At 34.8% G+C, this 19,355-nt stretch overlaps 4 protein-coding genes across 6 annotated transcripts; 1 reads left to right on the forward strand and 3 right to left on the reverse strand.

Annotated features, from left to right (window-relative positions):
• LOC140984957 (ethylene-responsive transcription factor 12-like) lies at positions 1-941 on the forward strand. The gene has a single exon (XM_073452665.1). It carries the CDS (start codon positions 253-255, stop codon positions 703-705), a length of 453 nt encoding a protein of 150 aa, XP_073308766.1. The 5' UTR covers positions 1-252; the 3' UTR covers positions 706-941.
• A 3,459-nt stretch (positions 942-4,400) lies between these two features.
• Positions 4,401-5,174, reverse strand: LOC140984118 (ethylene-responsive transcription factor 11-like). The gene has a single exon (XM_073451317.1). The coding sequence runs from the start codon at positions 5,105-5,107 to the stop codon at positions 4,460-4,462; it is 648 nt and encodes a 215-aa protein (XP_073307418.1). The 5' UTR covers positions 5,108-5,174; the 3' UTR covers positions 4,401-4,459.
• Positions 5,175-8,165: 2,991 nt separating this feature from the next.
• LOC140984787 (protein NUCLEAR FUSION DEFECTIVE 6, mitochondrial-like) lies at positions 8,166-11,231 on the reverse strand. 3 transcript variants are annotated; one of them, XM_073452410.1, is made up of 3 exons: positions 10,986-11,231; positions 10,756-10,880; positions 8,166-8,586 (listed from the first exon to the last, which is right to left on the reverse strand). In XM_073452410.1, the coding sequence occupies exons 1-3, from the start codon at positions 11,141-11,143 to the stop codon at positions 8,579-8,581; spliced, it is 291 nt and encodes a 96-aa protein (XP_073308511.1). In that variant the 5' UTR covers positions 11,144-11,231; the 3' UTR covers positions 8,166-8,578. The 3 variants fall into 3 exon arrangements, with proteins under 3 accessions (XP_073308511.1, XP_073308510.1, XP_073308509.1); XM_073452409.1 differs by lacking the exon at positions 8,166-8,586 and adding an exon at positions 8,593-8,802; XM_073452408.1 differs by lacking the exon at positions 8,166-8,586 and adding an exon at positions 8,936-9,281.
• A 5,566-nt stretch (positions 11,232-16,797) lies between these two features.
• Positions 16,798-17,957, reverse strand: LOC140984780 (uncharacterized). Its single transcript, XM_073452397.1, has one exon. It carries the CDS (start codon positions 17,926-17,928, stop codon positions 17,047-17,049), a length of 882 nt encoding a protein of 293 aa, XP_073308498.1. The 5' UTR covers positions 17,929-17,957; the 3' UTR covers positions 16,798-17,046.
• Between the last annotated feature and the right edge of the window lie 1,398 nt (positions 17,958-19,355).

Consider the following 19,355-nt stretch of genomic DNA (forward strand, 5'->3'; position numbering starts at 1 on the left):
AAACGGCGTCTAAGGATGAGTAGGGTTGGCCTTTAAGCAGCAAAATGGAACGACGTGACAATTAACGCCGCTGTTATATATTTACTTATTTAAGGAGCGGGTTCTCGCCGTCCAGCCGACGATTACGGGAGACTGCGGGACCCTTACTTTTACGCTCACTCCCACACATATAACACAACACCACCCGCTTTGAAATTTCTCCCGATCTCCAATCCACTTCTCTCTCTCTCTGCAACTCCTCTTCTCTCTTCCATGGCTTCCACACGAGAAGGTCACTACAGGGGAGTCAGAAAGCGTCCATGGGGGCGTTATGCTGCCGAAATTCGGGATCCATGGAAGAAAACACGTGTTTGGCTGGGCACCTTTGACACTCCCGAGGAGGCGGCGCTGGCATACGACGGAGCTGCCAGGTCACTCCGGGGAGCAAAAGCCAAGACCAACTTCCCGGGGCCTCCTAAGGGGCTCTCCTTGGACCTCAACCTTCCTTCCGACCACCGGTGGATGTCTCCGTCCGGAAGACTCATGATCAACGAGTTCATGCACACTGGGGCGCTGAAAGATGTCGTGCCACAGGGAAATGGCGGACACGTGGCGGCCTCATCCTTGGCTCCGTCCATCGAAGGCGATGGTCCGGCGAAGTATTTTGGGATAGTGAGACGTGGGTTGCCCATAGATTTGAACGAACCTCCACCTCTGTGGATGTAGGCATATTTTTTTATGTGGCCGTTTGTTAGATTATGGTTTTTTTAGCATGTCAATGCTTTCGGACAACAGTTTTCTCTCGACTTAGCTCCAGTTATAATGCTCGGATTACGTATCTTAACGTCTGTATATATTTGTTTAATTTTTCCTAAGATTATCGGAGTTCCTCTCGAGCTAATTGACATCTTGTTATCTTTCCTATCACTAAATGAATCTTTTCCCGTGATTTTCTTGGATTATTATCATTTGCGGATTTCCCTTTTTTCCAATAACACGGTTTATATATAGTATATTCACATATATGTATATATACGCTTAAGTCATACTAATTGAAGAATTTAATGTTCCACAAATACTATGATTTAGATGCATGATCGAATCTTGCTAAAATGGCATTGGTGTGTCACGCGCAGGTGGGCTTTAATTTTTATCTTTATAATTATAATTATCTTAGGTAGAAAGAGGGAAAAAAAGGGAAAGAGGGAATGAGTGTTTGGGAGCAAGCGTGTGGGCATAATGCAAGTGATTGGGGATTTCTATTCAGAGGATTAATAGTACAAGGTTCTCGCGGTTTGTGACTGCTTTTTCCAGCATAACGATTTTGTATATTCATCGCGGGATCAGATTTCCTTTGGACGCGTTAGGCCAGCATTCACGTGGGTTTCTCCGATTTGACCCTTCAACTGGCTCTCTACTGTAATTATTAAATATCAAAAGGACTACGTACGTAGTACCATTCACATAAAAATTTCATTTGTAAAACTTTTTAATTAATATATTATTTGATTTTTCACCTCACAGTTTGGTTAGTAAAGCTAAGGTGTACCTTTTAACCGAAAGTATAAAAATATTATAGATTTACCTACTTGTGAGTGCAAATGATGCGTATGAAAGTGAAAATTAAGGCCATCGTGTCACTTAACAGTGATAGCATCTTCCTAGAGGTGTGGTAACTCTGCATTAATTAATTTANTAAAAAGAAATGCTACCTGGTCAAACGTTTTCTTGTTCGACATAAATAAAAAAGCAAACACAAATAAAATAATTGCGCCACAGGGTTGGTGATTGCGAAGTAACATTAAATTCGGAATTGGATTTTAGACATGGTGAAATTAAAGAATTGACAATGTCAGGAATACGCAGAGAAATTTTGTATAGTAAAACACGCAAACGCGAACCCCCCCCCCCCCCCCCCCCCCCCCCNAAAATTCACTACCTAATAAAGCGTGGGCAGCAGCAGCCGCACAGAAAAGCCGCAGATTCTCTCAGATCTTTGCTGCAGCCGCTCCACGGCCCCACCCTTTCAACTTTTTTATTTAATTTTTTTTATTAAATACTCTTTAATTACACAAATTTGTTTCTGCGGCCGTCATTTCCACATCTAAACCTACCTCACATTCGTCCTTACCAGCGATATTAATTGGACAAATTTGTTTTAAAATACCACTGAAATTTTTTTATTTTAAATAGGAGTATTAGATAAATTTTTTAATGTCTGATATATTGTTGAGTTTTTTTAAAAATATCAGATTCGATCCGTTTGTCATGTCCTTGTATATATTTCCCACATAGTAGGTATTTATATGAAAATTGTTGAAATGACGTTTATAATTTTTATATGATAAAAAATATTAAAATTATACATATAAAAAAATTAATATATTTGTTTAGGGGAAAAAATCAAAACATGGTGTCTAACTTCTACCTTAAAAAATATATCCTAGCTATAAATCAAGGGTATTTTTTTTATTATTATTATATAGTGATAATGAAATTTATTCACTTTCACATGCCAAAAAATAAAATTGTGGAACTTTCTTTTTGGCGGCACTGACGCATAGTTCCAACAATAAGTAAATTATTGATCCACCAAATTAAAAACACATAAATACATGTCATTTTTGTTGCATTTTCAACTGAAATATATAATGTACGCTCATTTTGTCAGTGTCTTTCTTAATTATCCACTCCTCTGAATTCTAAAATTTTTTATTACCTGTATATTTTATATTTTGACGCTGAAGGAGGGTTAGCTAACATAGAAATAAAATATGAATAAGAAAATCAGAACATATATTTATATATAAAAAAAATATTTATTGTGCAGCAAATGTTGAAATGTAGTACTACAGTTGAGATTTTGTCGATCAAAATGGGCCACGAATAAAGTCTACCGTCTGTCGGTAATATGTCATCTTAGTAATTAATTATTTCGTATAATATTAATGAAACAAGAATAAATTTAACTATTAAGGACGATTTTTGTGGGTATTTTTTTAGTTTCTTCGGTATATGAAAAACGAGTACTATAAATAAATAAAGGTAGTAAATATATGAAGTTTGAATCTCACAATTTCTTGATAATTTTTTTATGTAAAAAAATATCAATTAGTTGAATGATTGTTTTATTATTTTTGTGCAAAGAACTCATTTAATTCTTGCAATGGGGACATTGAAGTACGTATGGGTCAATCAAAGGTACTAACAATTATCGCTGCGCGTTGAAAAATAATTCTTGTAATATTTTTAATGGATAAAACTCTCTTAATTACATTTTGTTTGATTTCAATAGATTTGGAGCGAAGGTCCCCGCTTTTCCCAATAAAAAAGGGTGGCCCGCAAGCAGCCGCCCGCACCTACCTCCATTTTTTATCCATTGATTATATTATCATTATTAAATAATAATATTTTTATTAATAACTACATGAGTTTCAGTATTTATTTATTTTTTCCTAGTAATAATTTATATGTGGCGATGATGGTGGCGTGTAATATGATTTCTGTCTGTATGGGCCCCACTCGCAGCAGCTAGCCGGCTTATTTGTCTACGCTTAATCCGACACCTCACCTAGCTACATTACAAATTTATTTATTTATTACATATATTTTTTTATTTGAAGTGAGACCGGCATGTATTACTATCTATTAAAAATCTCTATAATAGAGATAAAAAAAATTAGTCTATTTTTTTAATTTTCAATTTTGCTCTTATTTTATATCACAATTATATGTTTGTTTTTATTTTTTTTAAATTTCAAAAAACATTTTTTTAAATTACAACTATTCAAAAGCATTTTAGTCTCTCGATAATTATAAAAAAAATCGTATACACGCATCGCGTGTACCAAATAGCTAGCATTACTTACATCTTGTCCCAAGTTAAGATTTGGGTTGTTTCAGTTTTCAAGTTCAGACACTTGTATAAATAATCAACAAGTGTTAACTGAAAATCACATATTGTTACCTGAATATGATCACAATAACACTGCTTAAATATTCTCAGAACAAATGGAAAATCGACGTATATTCAGATTTTATAGATCATTTGTGGATGTTTCGTATTATAATGATATATATATCTATACTTATCATGAAGAAGGCCCACTGCTTGAGACTCTTTAAAAATACGGTTACTTCAAATAAAGGGGAAATTAGGCAGAGGGTGGGCAGCGTATCTGCTCGTTATTATTAACTCTAGCCTAGGAGATGTCCGTACATATACGATTGCCGACCAATTTCGCCCTCTCTTAAAACGCTAACTACTTACTGCTTTCACGAAATTCGGACTTTACTATTCACATCTAATTACGGCGATCCTTAATTACATCCACAGATTACAGACTCAGAATTTTCATAGCTCAGTACTACTCAGTATCTCTCTCCTGGTTTTTTTTTTTAATTTGTTTTCGATTTTCGGCCGAACAAGGTTAAACATATTAAATGAAGGAATTAATCAAACAAAATCTCTTCGCCGGGATCAAAAGTTTTCCGGTGGAGGGAGGTTGAGATCCAGATTCAAGTCTCTCCCATTTGGCGACTTTGGCGTGTGGTCAACGACTGCTGACGATGAATCTGAGTCTCCGGCGGGGAAGAAATCCACTGGCAGCCGTCGAAATTGGTTCATGAGCTCGGCGATTTCTTGACGCGACTCGGGACCAAGGTGCAGCATCGTGGTGTTGTCCGGTTTGTAGCTGACGAATCTGGCGTCGGTGATCGGCGGAAGCAACTTGAGGTTATTCTGAAAAGAAAATCTCATGGGCCGCCGGCCAAGAGTGAGGTCCAGAGGAAAACGATCAGGCGGCGGGGGGGCAGCCTCCCGGCCAGAAGATTCCACGGTACTGCTCTGGCTTGGGCTCCGATTGTTGGTTATCTGAACAGAGGAATCGGGAGGAGGAAAGTTGGTCTTGGCCTTGTGTCCTCGAAATTGGCGGGCGGCCTCATCGTAAGCTCTAGCAGCCTCCTCCGCCGTATCGAATGTCCCCAACCACACTCGACTCTTCTTCCCGGGATCCCTTATCTCCGCCGCGTACCTTCCCCACGGCCTCTTCCTAACCCCGCGAAAATGCGTGCCATCATCACCGCACCTAATTCCCAGCGCCGCCGCGGCTCTAGCCCTAGGAGCCATGACATTCAAAGAAAAAAAAAATCAAGAGCTTAATTAATAATATTTAGTTTATTTAGGGATTAAATGGTGGAGCTAAAAGAATGGGTGATGGAATGGCTGAGGATTGAATATATAGAGAGGCAATTGCAGTCAAAGTAGAGCCGGGGGAGTGGGACCCGCTGAGTTACGTGGCAGACGAGATCTGTTGGCGGTGGATACGTGAAAGCGTTGTCTATGTTAAGTGCATGACCGCTGTAATAAATATGCAAGCCTAATTGTCCTCTTCTATTTCCAAACCCCAAACACCTTACCTTTTATATTTATTTAAGAATATTTAAGAATATGTCCAAATTCAATTTTCACTATGATCAAGGAGCAAGTGATTTTTCTGCACGTGTGTATCTCAATTTTCGTTTTTGGAATTGTGTTATAAATGTTTTCAGATAAGCTAATTGAGAATTAAGATATATGAAAATATACAATTATAGTAGCTAGCGCGGGCATTAATTATTTTTATTGGTCCGACTAAATAAATAATGATCTAAAAAAGGACAAAGAAATGCATTAACTTCATGTTGCAAGCGGTTAGATTGCGTGTGGTTCTTTAAAACTTGAAAGTGTAACCCTAAAAAAAAGTACATAATTATTACACTCTTTATTAATATATATATATATATTGATAAATTGAAAATAATTTTGAATGTAGCTGATATATTATATTATATTATATTAATTAAAAGCGAGAATGAATCTGTTATAGTAAGTGGCAGCATTCTTACAGGCTATAGGGCAGGTTTTGTCATGCTATTTAGATCACAATGTTTTAATCAACTCAATTTCTAATGATATATAGATTGAACGTAGATTGAATGGATAAATTATGATTATTCGAATATATAAATGAATAGTCATTATTCATCCTTTAATACACGTATAATATGTTAATTGGATAAGAATATTATCCATAAAATAGCATCTCATATCTGTCATTTTGGTATGATTCAATAAAAACAAGACACGTGTGTGTAAGCGTGGGAAATTGCTATCATAGCCGTCCCCGCCCATGGATTGATTTATCTTTCGGCAAGAAAATCATCCCAAGCTCCCCTGAAGCGCGTGATATATATTTTGCACGTGGGGGGACTAAATTTGATGAGGACCGCCGTATCCTGTTGAATACAACCAAGTATTCTTTCCATTAAAAGAAACAAAAATACGAAAAAGTTAGGATATCAATTGCCAGGTTAGTATATTGACCCCTTGATTTTATGCTTAAAAACAGTAATAGAATCGATTTAATTTAAAAGCGTCTGGTTAAACAGAAGATAGGATAAAACTGCTAAATTATATATAATAATAATATAATATATAATTACATTATTAAATATTTTAAATATTAATATAAATAATAAAAAGATATAATTATCCATGTTTAAAAACTAAATAACGTTCATATAGTAAAATAAAATTATATCTATATTTTTTTTAAAAAAAAATAAATAATATTATTAAAATAATATTTTTGATAAAATTCAAAAAATATAAGAAATGAATTTTTTTTAAAGAAAATTTAAAAGTCAATAATTTTTTTTTAAAAAAAATGGATGAAGCAGTCGAACCAATTTTGAACCGATCGGTTCGTTCCGATTTTAGAAACACGACTTAGAAGTGAAATAATATAATTTTTTATGGATGATCCAAATAAAATATCTGTATCACAAAATACGACATCATCTCGCACAAGTTTTTGTCTACTGGAAAACGAGAAACTATGAGTCGGCCAACTCGAGGATTAAATGAACCTGAGAGCACGGACGGCGAAATGGAAAGAAAGGGCGTGGAAGAAGAAGTTGGCGCCGTGAAGGAACACCACCACTCCTGTGCACCCCGGCAGGAATAATTCCAGCATCTTAGCTTCTCGATCGGATGATTAATCAACTTCTGAACCTGCTGGAAATTTAAGAAATGACCAAGGAATTTGAGATTCTCTTCTCCTCATGGGAAAAAAATAACATTAAACGTTGGTGATTCACATGACGCCTCAACCAAAAATTTCGTGATGAGTGGAGGGAGAGCTGGTGGGGAAAATGGTGGAGAATACAAGTTAACTGCAATAATAGAGCATTGAATTTTAGTAATGATTTACAAGTATTTTCTTCGTTATATCGTGTTATTTATATATTTAAATAATGATTTTGACTTCATACATATAAAATAGAATAGATATTACTATATTATTAGGATTAAATTTGGACGATTATTTAGTGTAATGAAAAGGAGATGACCCGCGATTATAATTATAAAAAGAAACGTTTATGTCATTGGACCAAGTGTGATTTTATCAAATAGTTTTTTTGAATTAAATATATACACATTTATACATATATTTAAAACAATTATCAAATAAATTATTGGTGCTATGACGTGGCCTTCCTCATCTTACAGCGTGGAAAAAGCGAGGCTCATTGGCCCTGAATCGTTAGCTGACATTTATCATTTATGTTTAGACAATGTACAAATTGAGTTACAGATTAAGTTATAAAATTATATTAAATACAATTTTGAAATGATTTTTTAAAATAAAATATGAGAATAATTTTATAATTCAAATACATGTTAAAAATTAATTTGTACATTTATCATTTTATTTCCGAAGGCCTACTAGAACTCTTTATAGTATCGACACCCTGTGAATTGAAACTTACCTGAAAATAACTTCATCCAAATAATTTCACCAGGTAAAAAAGAAGAGATATTTGAGAGAGAGAATAATATACATGTTTGGTACTAACTTGTATAATACATTCATAATTGACTATTATTTCTCTAATCGCGAAGACATATATAGGTTAATGACACTTTGATTTGATTGCAGTTAATATAATGCAAAAAAGGATCTGTTCAAGGGGTCCATGAGGGTTGCAAACCTCTAAACACTTGATCCAAAAAAAACTCTCTATTTATTAGAATCAATTTTTTATGATTTGAGAAACCAACTTGATGGGCCAGAGCCGCAAAGTTTGTGTATTCTACTAGTCAATTTGAAAATTCGAGAAATATGTGAACATGGAATTTCAGATGACAATCAAGAATTCCAACCTACAATACATCCCCAAAAATCAAACATGAATGAAATCGATACATCAATTATAGGACAAATCGTGCTATTTAATCCTATGTTGACATAAAAAGACAACTTTTACAAACAAAACGAGCTTCAGAGTTCAGAATAATGTGTAGCATGAAATCTGACGAATAATACAGCGCATATATATTAAGTTTTACAAACAAAACGAGCTTCAGGGAAAAGATAATTTCAAGTTTAGGGCGAGGAAACCTGGTTTTAAGGCGTAGAAAAGCAAATATATAATTCAAATACTGAACATTAATACTCCAATCACAGTATGCAGAATAATTGCCTCTGGCAGAGCTAAACATGCGCAGTGACATCCACGAAATTATAATGCACCGCATCTCAACATAATCTAACAATCATCCATCTACAATTCAGGAAAAAAGGAAAAATACTTACCAAGTCCAAGTGAATAATTACTTAAACCACATGCAGCTGAAATTCGAGTATAAAGAAACTACGATTCTAAAATGCAAGTTTGGCTGTGCCTTGTATGATGTAAAATACATGTTTAAGGTAAAAAGATGGGACAATTTCAAAAACCTTCATGCGGAAAGTCAGCCATTGAGCAGTAATCACAACCCTAGAAAAAAAGCCCAAGTCAAAAGGTATACACAGCAATGCCATCATTTACTTCTGTAAATTCCATAATACGAGACCCCTCCGAAAAGAAAGTCTCAGAAAAAATATGAACAAAGTTGCAAAATTATACAGGCAACACACAAAGGATTGCCTGCTTTCTTCATTAAAGAAATTATTAGCAATGTGATGCAACCACAGTCTAGCACATCCAATGTGATACTGTTTCTCAGAAGTTTATAAGATGCACAAAAATGTCATCCAGAATGAAAAAGTTACAGACTAAATAATCATTTTCGTTGAAAAGAAACAAACAAGCTCTGTGCATCTTAACATTTTAACAGTCTGGAAAGAAAATAACAAAGAAATCAATAATTGCTAGTATCAAGCCCATTTGTGGCTCTAATTATGAAGCATTCTCCAACTGCGCATTTAATAACACTTTGCTCTCATCCAACAGTCATCATAAATCATCTTTGCAATCTGATAAATACCATGTATCAGAATGATCTATAAACGATTAAATTAGCAATAATCATATCTGAACAAATAAAGTTACAAATTTCGTAAGGATTCCAGTCTAGTGATAAATAATTGATGAATGTCATTTTTCGTTTCTTATAAAAATAAAAATAAAAATTGATGAATGTCATTTCATCAACAGTCAACTAGAGCCACAAACTCACGAGTACGAAAAATTTTCAGAACGGAGCTTAATATTGGCTAGTTATCAAGTAGGTGATTCGACAGTCTAATAAAGCCTCAGGTTTCATGATCAAGCAGTAATTTTAGATTTGCCTTGAAGTATTTTAGGGTATAACAACATTTGTGAAAAATATTCTAAGCCCAACTTAAGACCCCAAAAGAGCTACTAGAAACAACCTTTGTGACAGAAGCCCTTTTTAAGACAGTCAGAAAACAAGATTCAAGCCGAATGAGACATCCCACTTTTCATGTTTCCCAAGGTTTCACGTCTAAAGTAAATACAAGAATAAATTGAAATAAGAACAAGTCTACATGGAGCCGAATGAATTTTTCAGTGAATTAGGTCATTAAAATATCGGTACCCTGGCTCAAGGAAACAACCTCCTCACTAACAAGATTAAGGCTAATCACATCTAAATTTATCAGACCTTGCAGTTTGTGGATTCTTGCACACTTGATATGGTCTTTTTAGTTTCAACCAAGTTAACTAATAATTTTTCAGACAGAGGGTTTACCACCTAAACTACAAACATATTCCTTATCTTCATCCGTTATAGAAACAAAATCACTTCACCTCTTTTTCACGACCTTCATCTAGTCCTTTCTTGGCCCACAACAAAAAATAAACCTCTTTTATTTCGAAACTCAATGCTATACCCAATATTAGAAGAAAAATATTAAAAAAAAGAGGTTTGGTAGGTAGACAATCGTTGTAACTTAGACTTTAATGTCAATATTCTTGAAATAAACAAATGATTGTTAGAAAATTTGCAGAAAGTATGATTCATTTAACCGCCACAAAAGCCCAGTGATGTTCAGTCTTCTTAAACCTAATCTCATATCTCATCTAAAACCTCAAGCTACTGGAAATCAACAAATTTTTTTCCTCCTAAACTACACCTACTTACGTCCACAGTATATGTACCCATTAAAAGCACTATCTAGCCCAAAATATCATAAAAATAAAATGAAGGCTACTGCTACTCCTACAAAAATCTCTAATTGCTCATTTATCAAAATAAGCATCTCATAACACCTTTGTTGCACAATTACTCATTGAAAAACACAAACATGCATCAAACCAACATACATAAGCTTCCTGAGATGATAAATATTAACACGCATTAATACAAACAATTTCATAGAAACTGCATTCTGAATATTTTGAAATGAACCTCACAAAAGCCAATAACTTTTATAATTCCACAAATGTTGGACAGAACCCTTGGTTGAACAAAAACACTTAAAATACCTTCAAGAGTCCAGGCGAGATTTCGAGGAGAAACGGAGAGCATAGAAGTGAGCACGGCAGAGGCCGTTGCAGTGTGATACGGAAACATCGACACCACGCTAACACAGCTCATCTCCACAGGAGATCTAGTCGTAACAGGTATTGAACATCAAATTATAGTAACAGACTCGATAAAACTCAATCATTGAGAGAAAAATTTAAAAACAAATAATTAACTTAGAGTGAGCGACCTGAAAATGCGAGCAGAGAGCGGTTTTTGAGATGAAGATGACACGCGAAATTGAGAAGAAGCAGCTGCAGGTTTGACTGCGGCGGAGCTTCTGGAGGCGGCGACACGGACGGAAGTGGCGGCTGAGCGCACGAATGACCTGGCGGCTATAGTGGCCATGGTAGATATGGTGTGAATAGTGCTGGTATTAGCTAGCAACAAAGGTAGGGCTTTATTAGGTTCGGTTCGATCCGATTTTTGAAAGTCATTTATCAATTCAAATCTGATCTCCCACGTCAAACACCATTTTTATATATAAAAAATAAATAAATAAAGTGTTAGGAAATCAAAATTTTTGTTAAAAAAATAACAAAAAATCAAGATAGAAATCATTTTTAACATTTTCTATATATTTGTATAATAACAAAATTTTAAAAATAATATTAAAATTTGAGGAATCGCTTTAGTAGGCATTTTATAACAGAAAAAGAAATGAGCAAAAATGGAGTATAAATTACACTCGGATTAATAATTTTCAGGAATAATAGTATATAAATCCACTCAGTTTGTGGGCCCGAAAATAGTCCAAGTTTAGTTTAAACTTGGACTCATACGACGGACATGATACCGGCCCAGTCCTCCACTATGCAAATGAGTTGGTGTGAATTTGATCCCAAGCTCGAAAGATGGCAAGTAGAGCGAAATCGAATGCAGGGATATTCTCAGTGGCAGATGCACACAATAAAGGTTAAACTGAGGCATAGCAGTGAAAATACATTAACAATTTCAATCCATTCAAGAATGTGAAATTATTAATCAAAGCATATATCGTTCACTCGAGTCATTCTCCAAATAACATGATGTAGCAAAGGAACACATTTCCCCCGAGAATTGTCGTCATGGCTTTTGGATACCCCTCCACGTGAGCCAGTTTTTAGTCGACTAACAACTTTTCTTTATTTGCTGCCTTAATTCCTATTCGCCTGCCCGTAAAAACACAAGCATATATATATAAAATCAAGCAACCATCTATACTTGAAAATCGGAGTCGAATAGATTTGGGATCTTCGTATCACTACAACAAAAATGGCTTTTCGCTGCACGCAAATTCGCTTTTCGCAGCGCACATTGCACGCTGCAAAGTTGCAAGCTGTTGAAAGTTCAACGTTAATACAAACTATTATTCGCGGCGCGCCTACGTACGCTGTTGATAGTCATAGCATAACCGTCGCTAATTAGCGACGGTTTTAAAATTCCGTTGCTAATATTAGCGACGGTTATAAAATTCCGTCGCCACTTAGCGACGAGATATTTTAAAAGACCGTCGCTACATTGCGACGGTGTTTCAAAAATCTCGTCGCTAATTAGCGACCGAATTAAAATAAAATCCGTCGCTTATCTTGTTATTACAATAAAAAAAATTACGTTTATAATTTAATAAATCTTAAAAAACCGTACACTATAATAACAATATTCATCTTAACTAACACTTAAAAATTTACAAAAAATTGAAACAAAGAAACGTACCTTAAATCGAAATTTTAAAAAAATTGAAACAAAAAAACGTACCTTAAATCGAAATTTAAATTGCTTGAGAGAGAAAAATTTTAAATGTTATGAAGTGGTATGGTAGGATATGGTTCGACTGGTGATATTTAAAGACAATTTGCGACGGTTTTGGTTTTACCGTCGCTCTTAGCAACGGTTTTGTATTAAACTGTAGCTAATGGCGACGATTATTAATTTGTCGTTAATAGCGACGTACTTATACCGTCGCTATTAGAGACGGTTATAATATAACCGTCGCTAATTTGAATTTTGCGACGGTTATATTAAACCGTCGCTAATGTTAACGACGGTTTGACTTAAACCGTCGCTAATATAGCGACGGTTTGAAAGAAACCGTCGCTAATATAAAACCGTCGCTAAATATTAACGGCGCACATTTACATGCACGCTGTCGTTTATATAATTTTTTAACGGCACACATAAACGCTCGCTGCGGATAAGTAATATCCGCAGCGTGCTTTTAAAGCACGCCGTTAATTTTGTCAAGTGCAATAATATCAACAGCGCACATATGAGTGCACGCCGTTAAAAGTAATATTCGCAGCGTGCTTTTAATGCACGCCGTTGATGACGTGGTGCGGAAAATCATTTTTCTTGTAGTGTATAGTTGACCTCGGTGTCAAGATTAGAGGGTGAATATGATGAGAAACGGGGAATGCATGAAGGGTAAGTTTGTGGTGGTGGTGCCACCACATGAGTCGCCGCCTGCTGAGCGGAGAGCTCAACCGCTCTAATTCTATCCCTCATTTTTCCAAGCCCAAGAGGCCAGCCGTTCGTTAACATCTGATCAGTTACCTATGTCAAATCAAACCACCCCGAAATTTTTTTTTTTAAATTTTTACCATATATGCGAAAAATTAACATGAGAAGAAATTGGAAAATAACTGTATGTCTACACGACTAGCTGAGGAAGGATGAATACAGGAAGATGCGTGATGAGAGATGAATATAGCTCGATGACCATTGGTATCGGAAAAGGGTCTCTTAGGTAAATGATTGATTAACTATCACTCTGGTGAAATATTACAGCTTCATCCGATCGAAAATACTTGGAAAATGAGTACTTAATGTGTCATGTGAAGGTCTCTTTTTATTCCTCAATTCTTGATTAACATTCAAGAATAAGAAAATTGTTTAGGCCCCATGTGGTCATATACAAATATAAGATATATATTTAACCAACAATTAATCTAATCAAAATCTACGTTTGACGTGAGAAATATAGAAATATATATATTATATTTGTATATTGCCACACATCACATGATCACATCTTGGCAATAATTAAGTTTTGGAAACAACAGCACTATTTTCTGCACCAGCACTTCGAAGTTTTTTCCAATATGAGTGCTAGCTTATTAAATATCCCACATGATGCTAGTTGATACACACGTATGTATTATCAAGCTTGCTCCTTTTCTTTTTTGGGTCCAATCCCATCTAAGGAATTTAAGGAAAAAGGGTAGGGGTCGGAGGGGTTACGAGGTCTGTCGATGTATCAGTTAAATTGCTTGCAGATCCCAACTAAAAACAACAAATACGTATGGTCTGGTATAATGATTTATTCAACAAATTCTAGTTGATCGACGACGACGACGACTTCTTCATATTATGCAATGTGCAAATAATTATTGATATTATAGTGGTTGAGATATATATATATATATATATATATATATATATAGGGCCGGCCGGTCAATTCATACTTAACTACGATTAAATTTTTGGTACCTTTCTACAATTAGGACCACATGGAATTTGTAGAGTGCTTCCATAGTTCCATAGAACAAGTCGATCGAAATATGCCATTTGTATATTCTTTTTTTTTTTACAACGTACGAACATCATCATAAGTACCTTACGTTCAAATATATATCCCAAGTTTAAAAAAACTTGCAAATTGTGTGTCATGCTAATTATAATGGGCACATCAAATTGTGAAATGCAGTGTGACCACTTAAAATGGGAAAAAAAATCATGCTTAATTATATATATAATGCTTTGAAAGTGCAAAATTTCGGTCCGGAAAATTAATTCTAAATTACGAACCATCATATATAGCTCACCAGTACATTAGTTTTAGGACTAATTTCAAACTATTTGATGATTACTATCTAATTAACGAACATCAGATTTTTCCAATCGAGATCGGGAAGCTCCATTGAAGGAGAAGTAAGAGAGAGACAGAAACTTCAGAGAAATTAAATTAGGGGAAATGTTCTCTTTAATTTTCACAATCGATCATATATAGTTATATAATCTGAAAAAAAAAATCTGATGATTTCTTGGTACTCAAATTGCAGAATATTTATGTTTTCTTTGGCTTCACAGTCTTCAGTCATCCTAAAATGTCCTTAATGTTTGGCTAATTCCGATAACGACAATAGCACAGGGAATCATATTGGACCACAGAGATTGAATTTATATGAAATGAAACAAATATAATTCTAACTAAATGGGGACTAATTGCGAATATTGGTAAATGGATAAATGCGTAATATAGTTATAAACTGGTGGCACAAATCTGACAATTAATATGACTAAGCTCAAACTAATAATTAAAGAAATGCTGAAAGACGAAGCAAAAGGACACGAAAGGGTGCAATTTGACAGTCAAAAGACATGGAAACTTGAAGCTTAATACAACAAAATGTGTCTAGAAAATAAAAGTCGGCCTGTCCGATCCCGTCATCTGCGGGTGAAAAATGTCCCATGAACCCGTTTAATTAATTATATATCGGGTCAATTTATTATTACTTTCCTTTCCATTTTTCAATGCCAAAAAAAAAAATTCCGTGTATGAAAATTCACATGGGTTGTGACATAAAATATTTTTTTTTGTTTTTTTGATAGAGGCCGGGTTAAGTCTTTGTCACCGCTATTCTTGTACTGCACTCGGATAATTGGTCCCATTGGCTACAAAATCTTTCAGCCCTTAATCGTCTCGTATTTAGATTTTACATTGCGCATCAGCCCCGCAAGATAATTGAGCCACCCGCCATTTAAGTAACAATAAATATAAATATAAATCTTCCCACGTTTTGGTAGGCCAGCCAGCTAGGAGACTTTAAAAAGCAGCTAGAGTTCACGGATAATCATAATAACACAATTTCGATCTCATATCGGGAGTAGTCATTATCTGCACTTATATAGACTGCGTTTGGTTCAAGATAAAATAAATTAATGATTAATATGTAAATGATTTTCGCAGAAATGTAATATATGATATAAAATAATATTATGTTTGGTAAAATTTTCAAGTGTAAAATAATATTGAATTTTTTGATGAAATGACAAAATTGCCTTTTCTTTTTTTTTTTCTTCTTCCACTCCGACAGCGGCGGTCCGATGGCGTCGGTGGTCCGGCGGCCGATCCGGCAACGGAGGTGGCGACGACGGTCCGGCAACGTCGGTGCGGATGGCGGCGGTCGGCCGTCGGCTGCGGTATGCCGACGTCGGCTGCCGATGGCGATCGGCCGGCAGTCGGCGGAGGCGGTCAGTGGTCGGTGGGCGGTCGTGACGGGAAGTGGTGGTGAGTTTGGATATAGAAAAAGAGTAAAATTGAAAAAATAAGAATGATTAAGAGCTGGATAAATAATCCTAGGGATGATGAGTGATTATTTTATCCTAGTTTAATACAACCCAATCATTCATAACAGGGATTGACTTGGTTAAATAAAAAATGTATCAAACATGGGATTAGGTGGGTTAAAAAACTATAAACACACATGATCACATGAACCAAACACAGCCATATAGTTAAAACTTGTTTATCACCATGCTACAACAAAAATGGCTTTTCGCAGCGCGCAAATACTCTTTCCGCTGCGCAATTGCAAGCTGTTGAAAGCTCAAGATTATCCGTAGCGTGCATGATTATTTATATTTATATTTTTTATTTTTAATCATATATATATAATTTGAATGAAAGAAGAAAATATTAAATATATAAATATTTATAACTATGTTAAGTATTAAATAATTTGTATTATTTGATCCATCGATTGAACACTTGATATAAAAGGAGAGAGTATTATGAAAAATAAAAATGGTAGGTTTATGTTTAACTAATATATAATATATAATGATGAATAATTAAGTGGAGCACTTTAAGTTGCATGTTATATTCGATATTTGAAACTTTTAATTACAATTAATACAAAGTTAATCAATTAAAAAATGGAATTGTTGCTTATCGTAGTAACATGAAACATGCATGCACCAAGTATCAATCATAATTATGGAGACAGTTATCCTACAAGAGATTAACACGAAGTTCAACTTATATATATTTCTTCCCACATTAGAAAATTACAAATCTTTCAGAAAAATTAAAGCATGACACCCGTGAGTAAAGTAGAAGACAAAAAAACAGTGCCTAAATAAATCTGTAATTTTGTTTTCTTACCGATTAACCATATATGATATATGATATTTGATATTTAAAAAACCCTGAAAACCATAAATGATATATAACGTGGAAAATATTAAATAGATCTCCGCACTTTCGAATTTCAAGGCAGGGCGTTGTCTTCTTCGTCTTGGAAATCATCTTGGTTCTGGTATCCTCCAATGGAATTTTCACCGTTAAACTCATATGTGTTTTCACTGTCACTGTATTCATTCCTTTCTCGAACACCACTTAATCTCGTATACGGATGGTTATTGCTGTATTTCTCAGAATTAACATCATAAAAATATTTCCCACTTTCCAGGGATCTTGTATCACTCATTCCTTGCGGCTGATATCTGTTAGTTTCACCGCCATTGTTGAAGTACTTTTCACTGGCTGCTCCACCCATGAACCTGGTGTCGATCGTCCCTAGAGGGTCTCTGTTGAAACTGCTGCTACCGCCGTAGTAATTATTGTAGTTGTTTCTGTTGTTTACTGTGGTGGTGGTGGGGTAGCTTCTGTATTCTGATTCTTCTTCTTCTTGCTGCAGGTTGTTAGGGTAATTATTGCTGTTTTCGTAATTCGTCAACGAAGGGGCGTCGCCTGTATCTTCTGGTTCGGTTACATAGGCTACGGGATTGTAGTTTTTGGGGCGGTACTTGTTGAGGGGTTGTTTAGATTCTATGCCATCTGGAACGGTGGTGGCGTCGGAGGAAGGATGGAGGTTCTTGGATTCTTGGCCGTAGCCATTGTCATTGTCAGGGTGGAAATCGGGTTCTTGTTGTTGCTGATTGTTCAGAGGCTGTTCTTCATGTGGAAGAACATTGTTGTTGGTAACTGTGTAGAAGAATTGGTTGTCTCGTGCATGGGTAAAATGCAGTGAGGATAAGAGGGTGAGGAGGAGGAAGGGAAGCAAATATTTGGCTGAAGAGGAAGCCATTGGATCGAAGATAGAGAAAGAGACGATCGATTTCGTAGTATAATGTTGTGAGAGCTCTCTCATGCTTCTTTCCTTTTTTATATAGAGAGGTTTACGAGAGATGAAAGTACTTTTCTTGTGGCTAGTGGGAATGGGGTGATATGTAATATGTTACTGGTGTTTTCAGCATTTAAGTTTCTAACTTATTTTTGGTGCAAATGGATACCTATAGTAAAGAATAGTATTTATTGATTATAAAATATATTTTAATTTTAATAATAAATTACATGTGATTTGTTTTTTCGAGTAAATATTTTGCTATAATTGAGTTTCGAACTCGATATTTCATTTAAGTACTTTAAGATATTGGTTTCAAATAAGCTACAAATTATTGATAAATAACATGAAAGGCTTATACCTCTCATTTTATGTAAAGTCCTCCAAAGTTTCTCAAGTTATTTTGGAGAAGAGAAGATTGTGTAAGTATTCACGAGTCTCGAGTTCGAAGAATTCAGCAAAGTGACAATAGTCTATTGACCAAAGGAGGGGAAATAGAAATAGAAATAAAAATAAAAATAAAAAGGGTTGAGAAATGTGGAAGGATTGACTTGCGGTTCATTATGCGTGGATTGAGGAGTGGGTGGGACATGAATAATAGAGCAAGCCGTGTACAAGGCATGTCTCCTGAAAATATTATTCAATAAGGTCACACCAAATTTTTTGCACTTATTATTAATTACCGTGGTTTTCTGTCGTATAGCTGAATTTCTAGAAATTCTATTATTCAGGGGTTGTTTGGCCAAATATAAATTAAAGTGCTATTTTGGAACTCAAAATTCATTCGTCCACACGCTAAAATTTGATGATTTTGTGCTCATTCATCTTCGTGAAAATCTTGCGCGATTAGCGGCATTCATTTGCGCTTGAAATCCATTAAACATCAATATTTTATTATATCCTATCAGGGACCTCTTTGAGTTAATTGATTCTTCTTGTTGCAATTCTGAAGTTTGATCTCTAGCATGAACCATTTAAATCAACAGCTTGGAATTGTGATTGAGATGGGATCCATTTAGCTTTATTCTTTATTTGCATTTGAGTTTAACCACGAAGTCGATCATCACCACCATATATATGAAATGGTGAATACGTTTGATGTGTCCATTTGAACAATAACTTATATATTGGAAAGGCTCATTTAATTATATTCAATTTAAAAGAATAAAACGTCTTGGTTCAAATTGAACGTGCTTTGTCCATAGAACAATAACTCACTGTTCGTATTTTTTTTTTAAAAAAAACTATATTAAGTAATGTTTTTGTGAAACACATATAAAAATAGATATATTATAATATTTTTATGTTAAAATGTGATTCGGTCATTTGAAAGTTCAAAATAAAGATAAAGATAAAATAATATTTTATCAAGATATGATAGTTATAGATTTTTTAAAAAAATTGCTTAGATTGTATAGATATTATATTTAGATAAATTAAAGCTCCTTAGAAAA

The sequence above is a fragment of the Primulina huaijiensis genome, chromosome 9, assembly GCF_012295235.1.
Source record: "Primulina huaijiensis isolate GDHJ02 chromosome 9, ASM1229523v2, whole genome shotgun sequence".
Lineage (NCBI taxonomy): Eukaryota > Viridiplantae > Streptophyta > Magnoliopsida > Lamiales > Gesneriaceae > Primulina > Primulina huaijiensis.

Excerpts from the sequence above, each read along its gene's own strand:
- LOC140984787 (XM_073452408.1), bottom strand. The coding sequence starts at position 11,143 with ATGGCCACTATAGCCGCCAGGTCATTCGTGCGCTCAGCCGCCACTTCC. Across the intron at positions 10,881-10,985 it reads CTCTCTGCTCGCATTTTCAG|ATCTCCTGTGGAGATGAGCT; the intron begins GTCGCTCACTCT and ends TGTTACGACTAG. Across the intron at positions 9,282-10,755 it reads TCTCGCCTGGACTCTTGAAG|ATTGCAAAGATGATTTATGA; the intron begins GTATTTTAAGTG and ends GGTATTTATCAG.
- LOC140984118 (XM_073451317.1), bottom strand. The coding sequence starts at position 5,107 with ATGGCTCCTAGGGCTAGAGCCGCGGCGGCGCTGGGAATTAGGTGCGGT.
- LOC140984957 (XM_073452665.1), top strand. The coding sequence starts at position 253 with ATGGCTTCCACACGAGAAGGTCACTACAGGGGAGTCAGAAAGCGTCCA.
- LOC140984780 (XM_073452397.1), bottom strand. The coding sequence starts at position 17,928 with ATGAGAGAGCTCTCACAACATTATACTACGAAATCGATCGTCTCTTTC.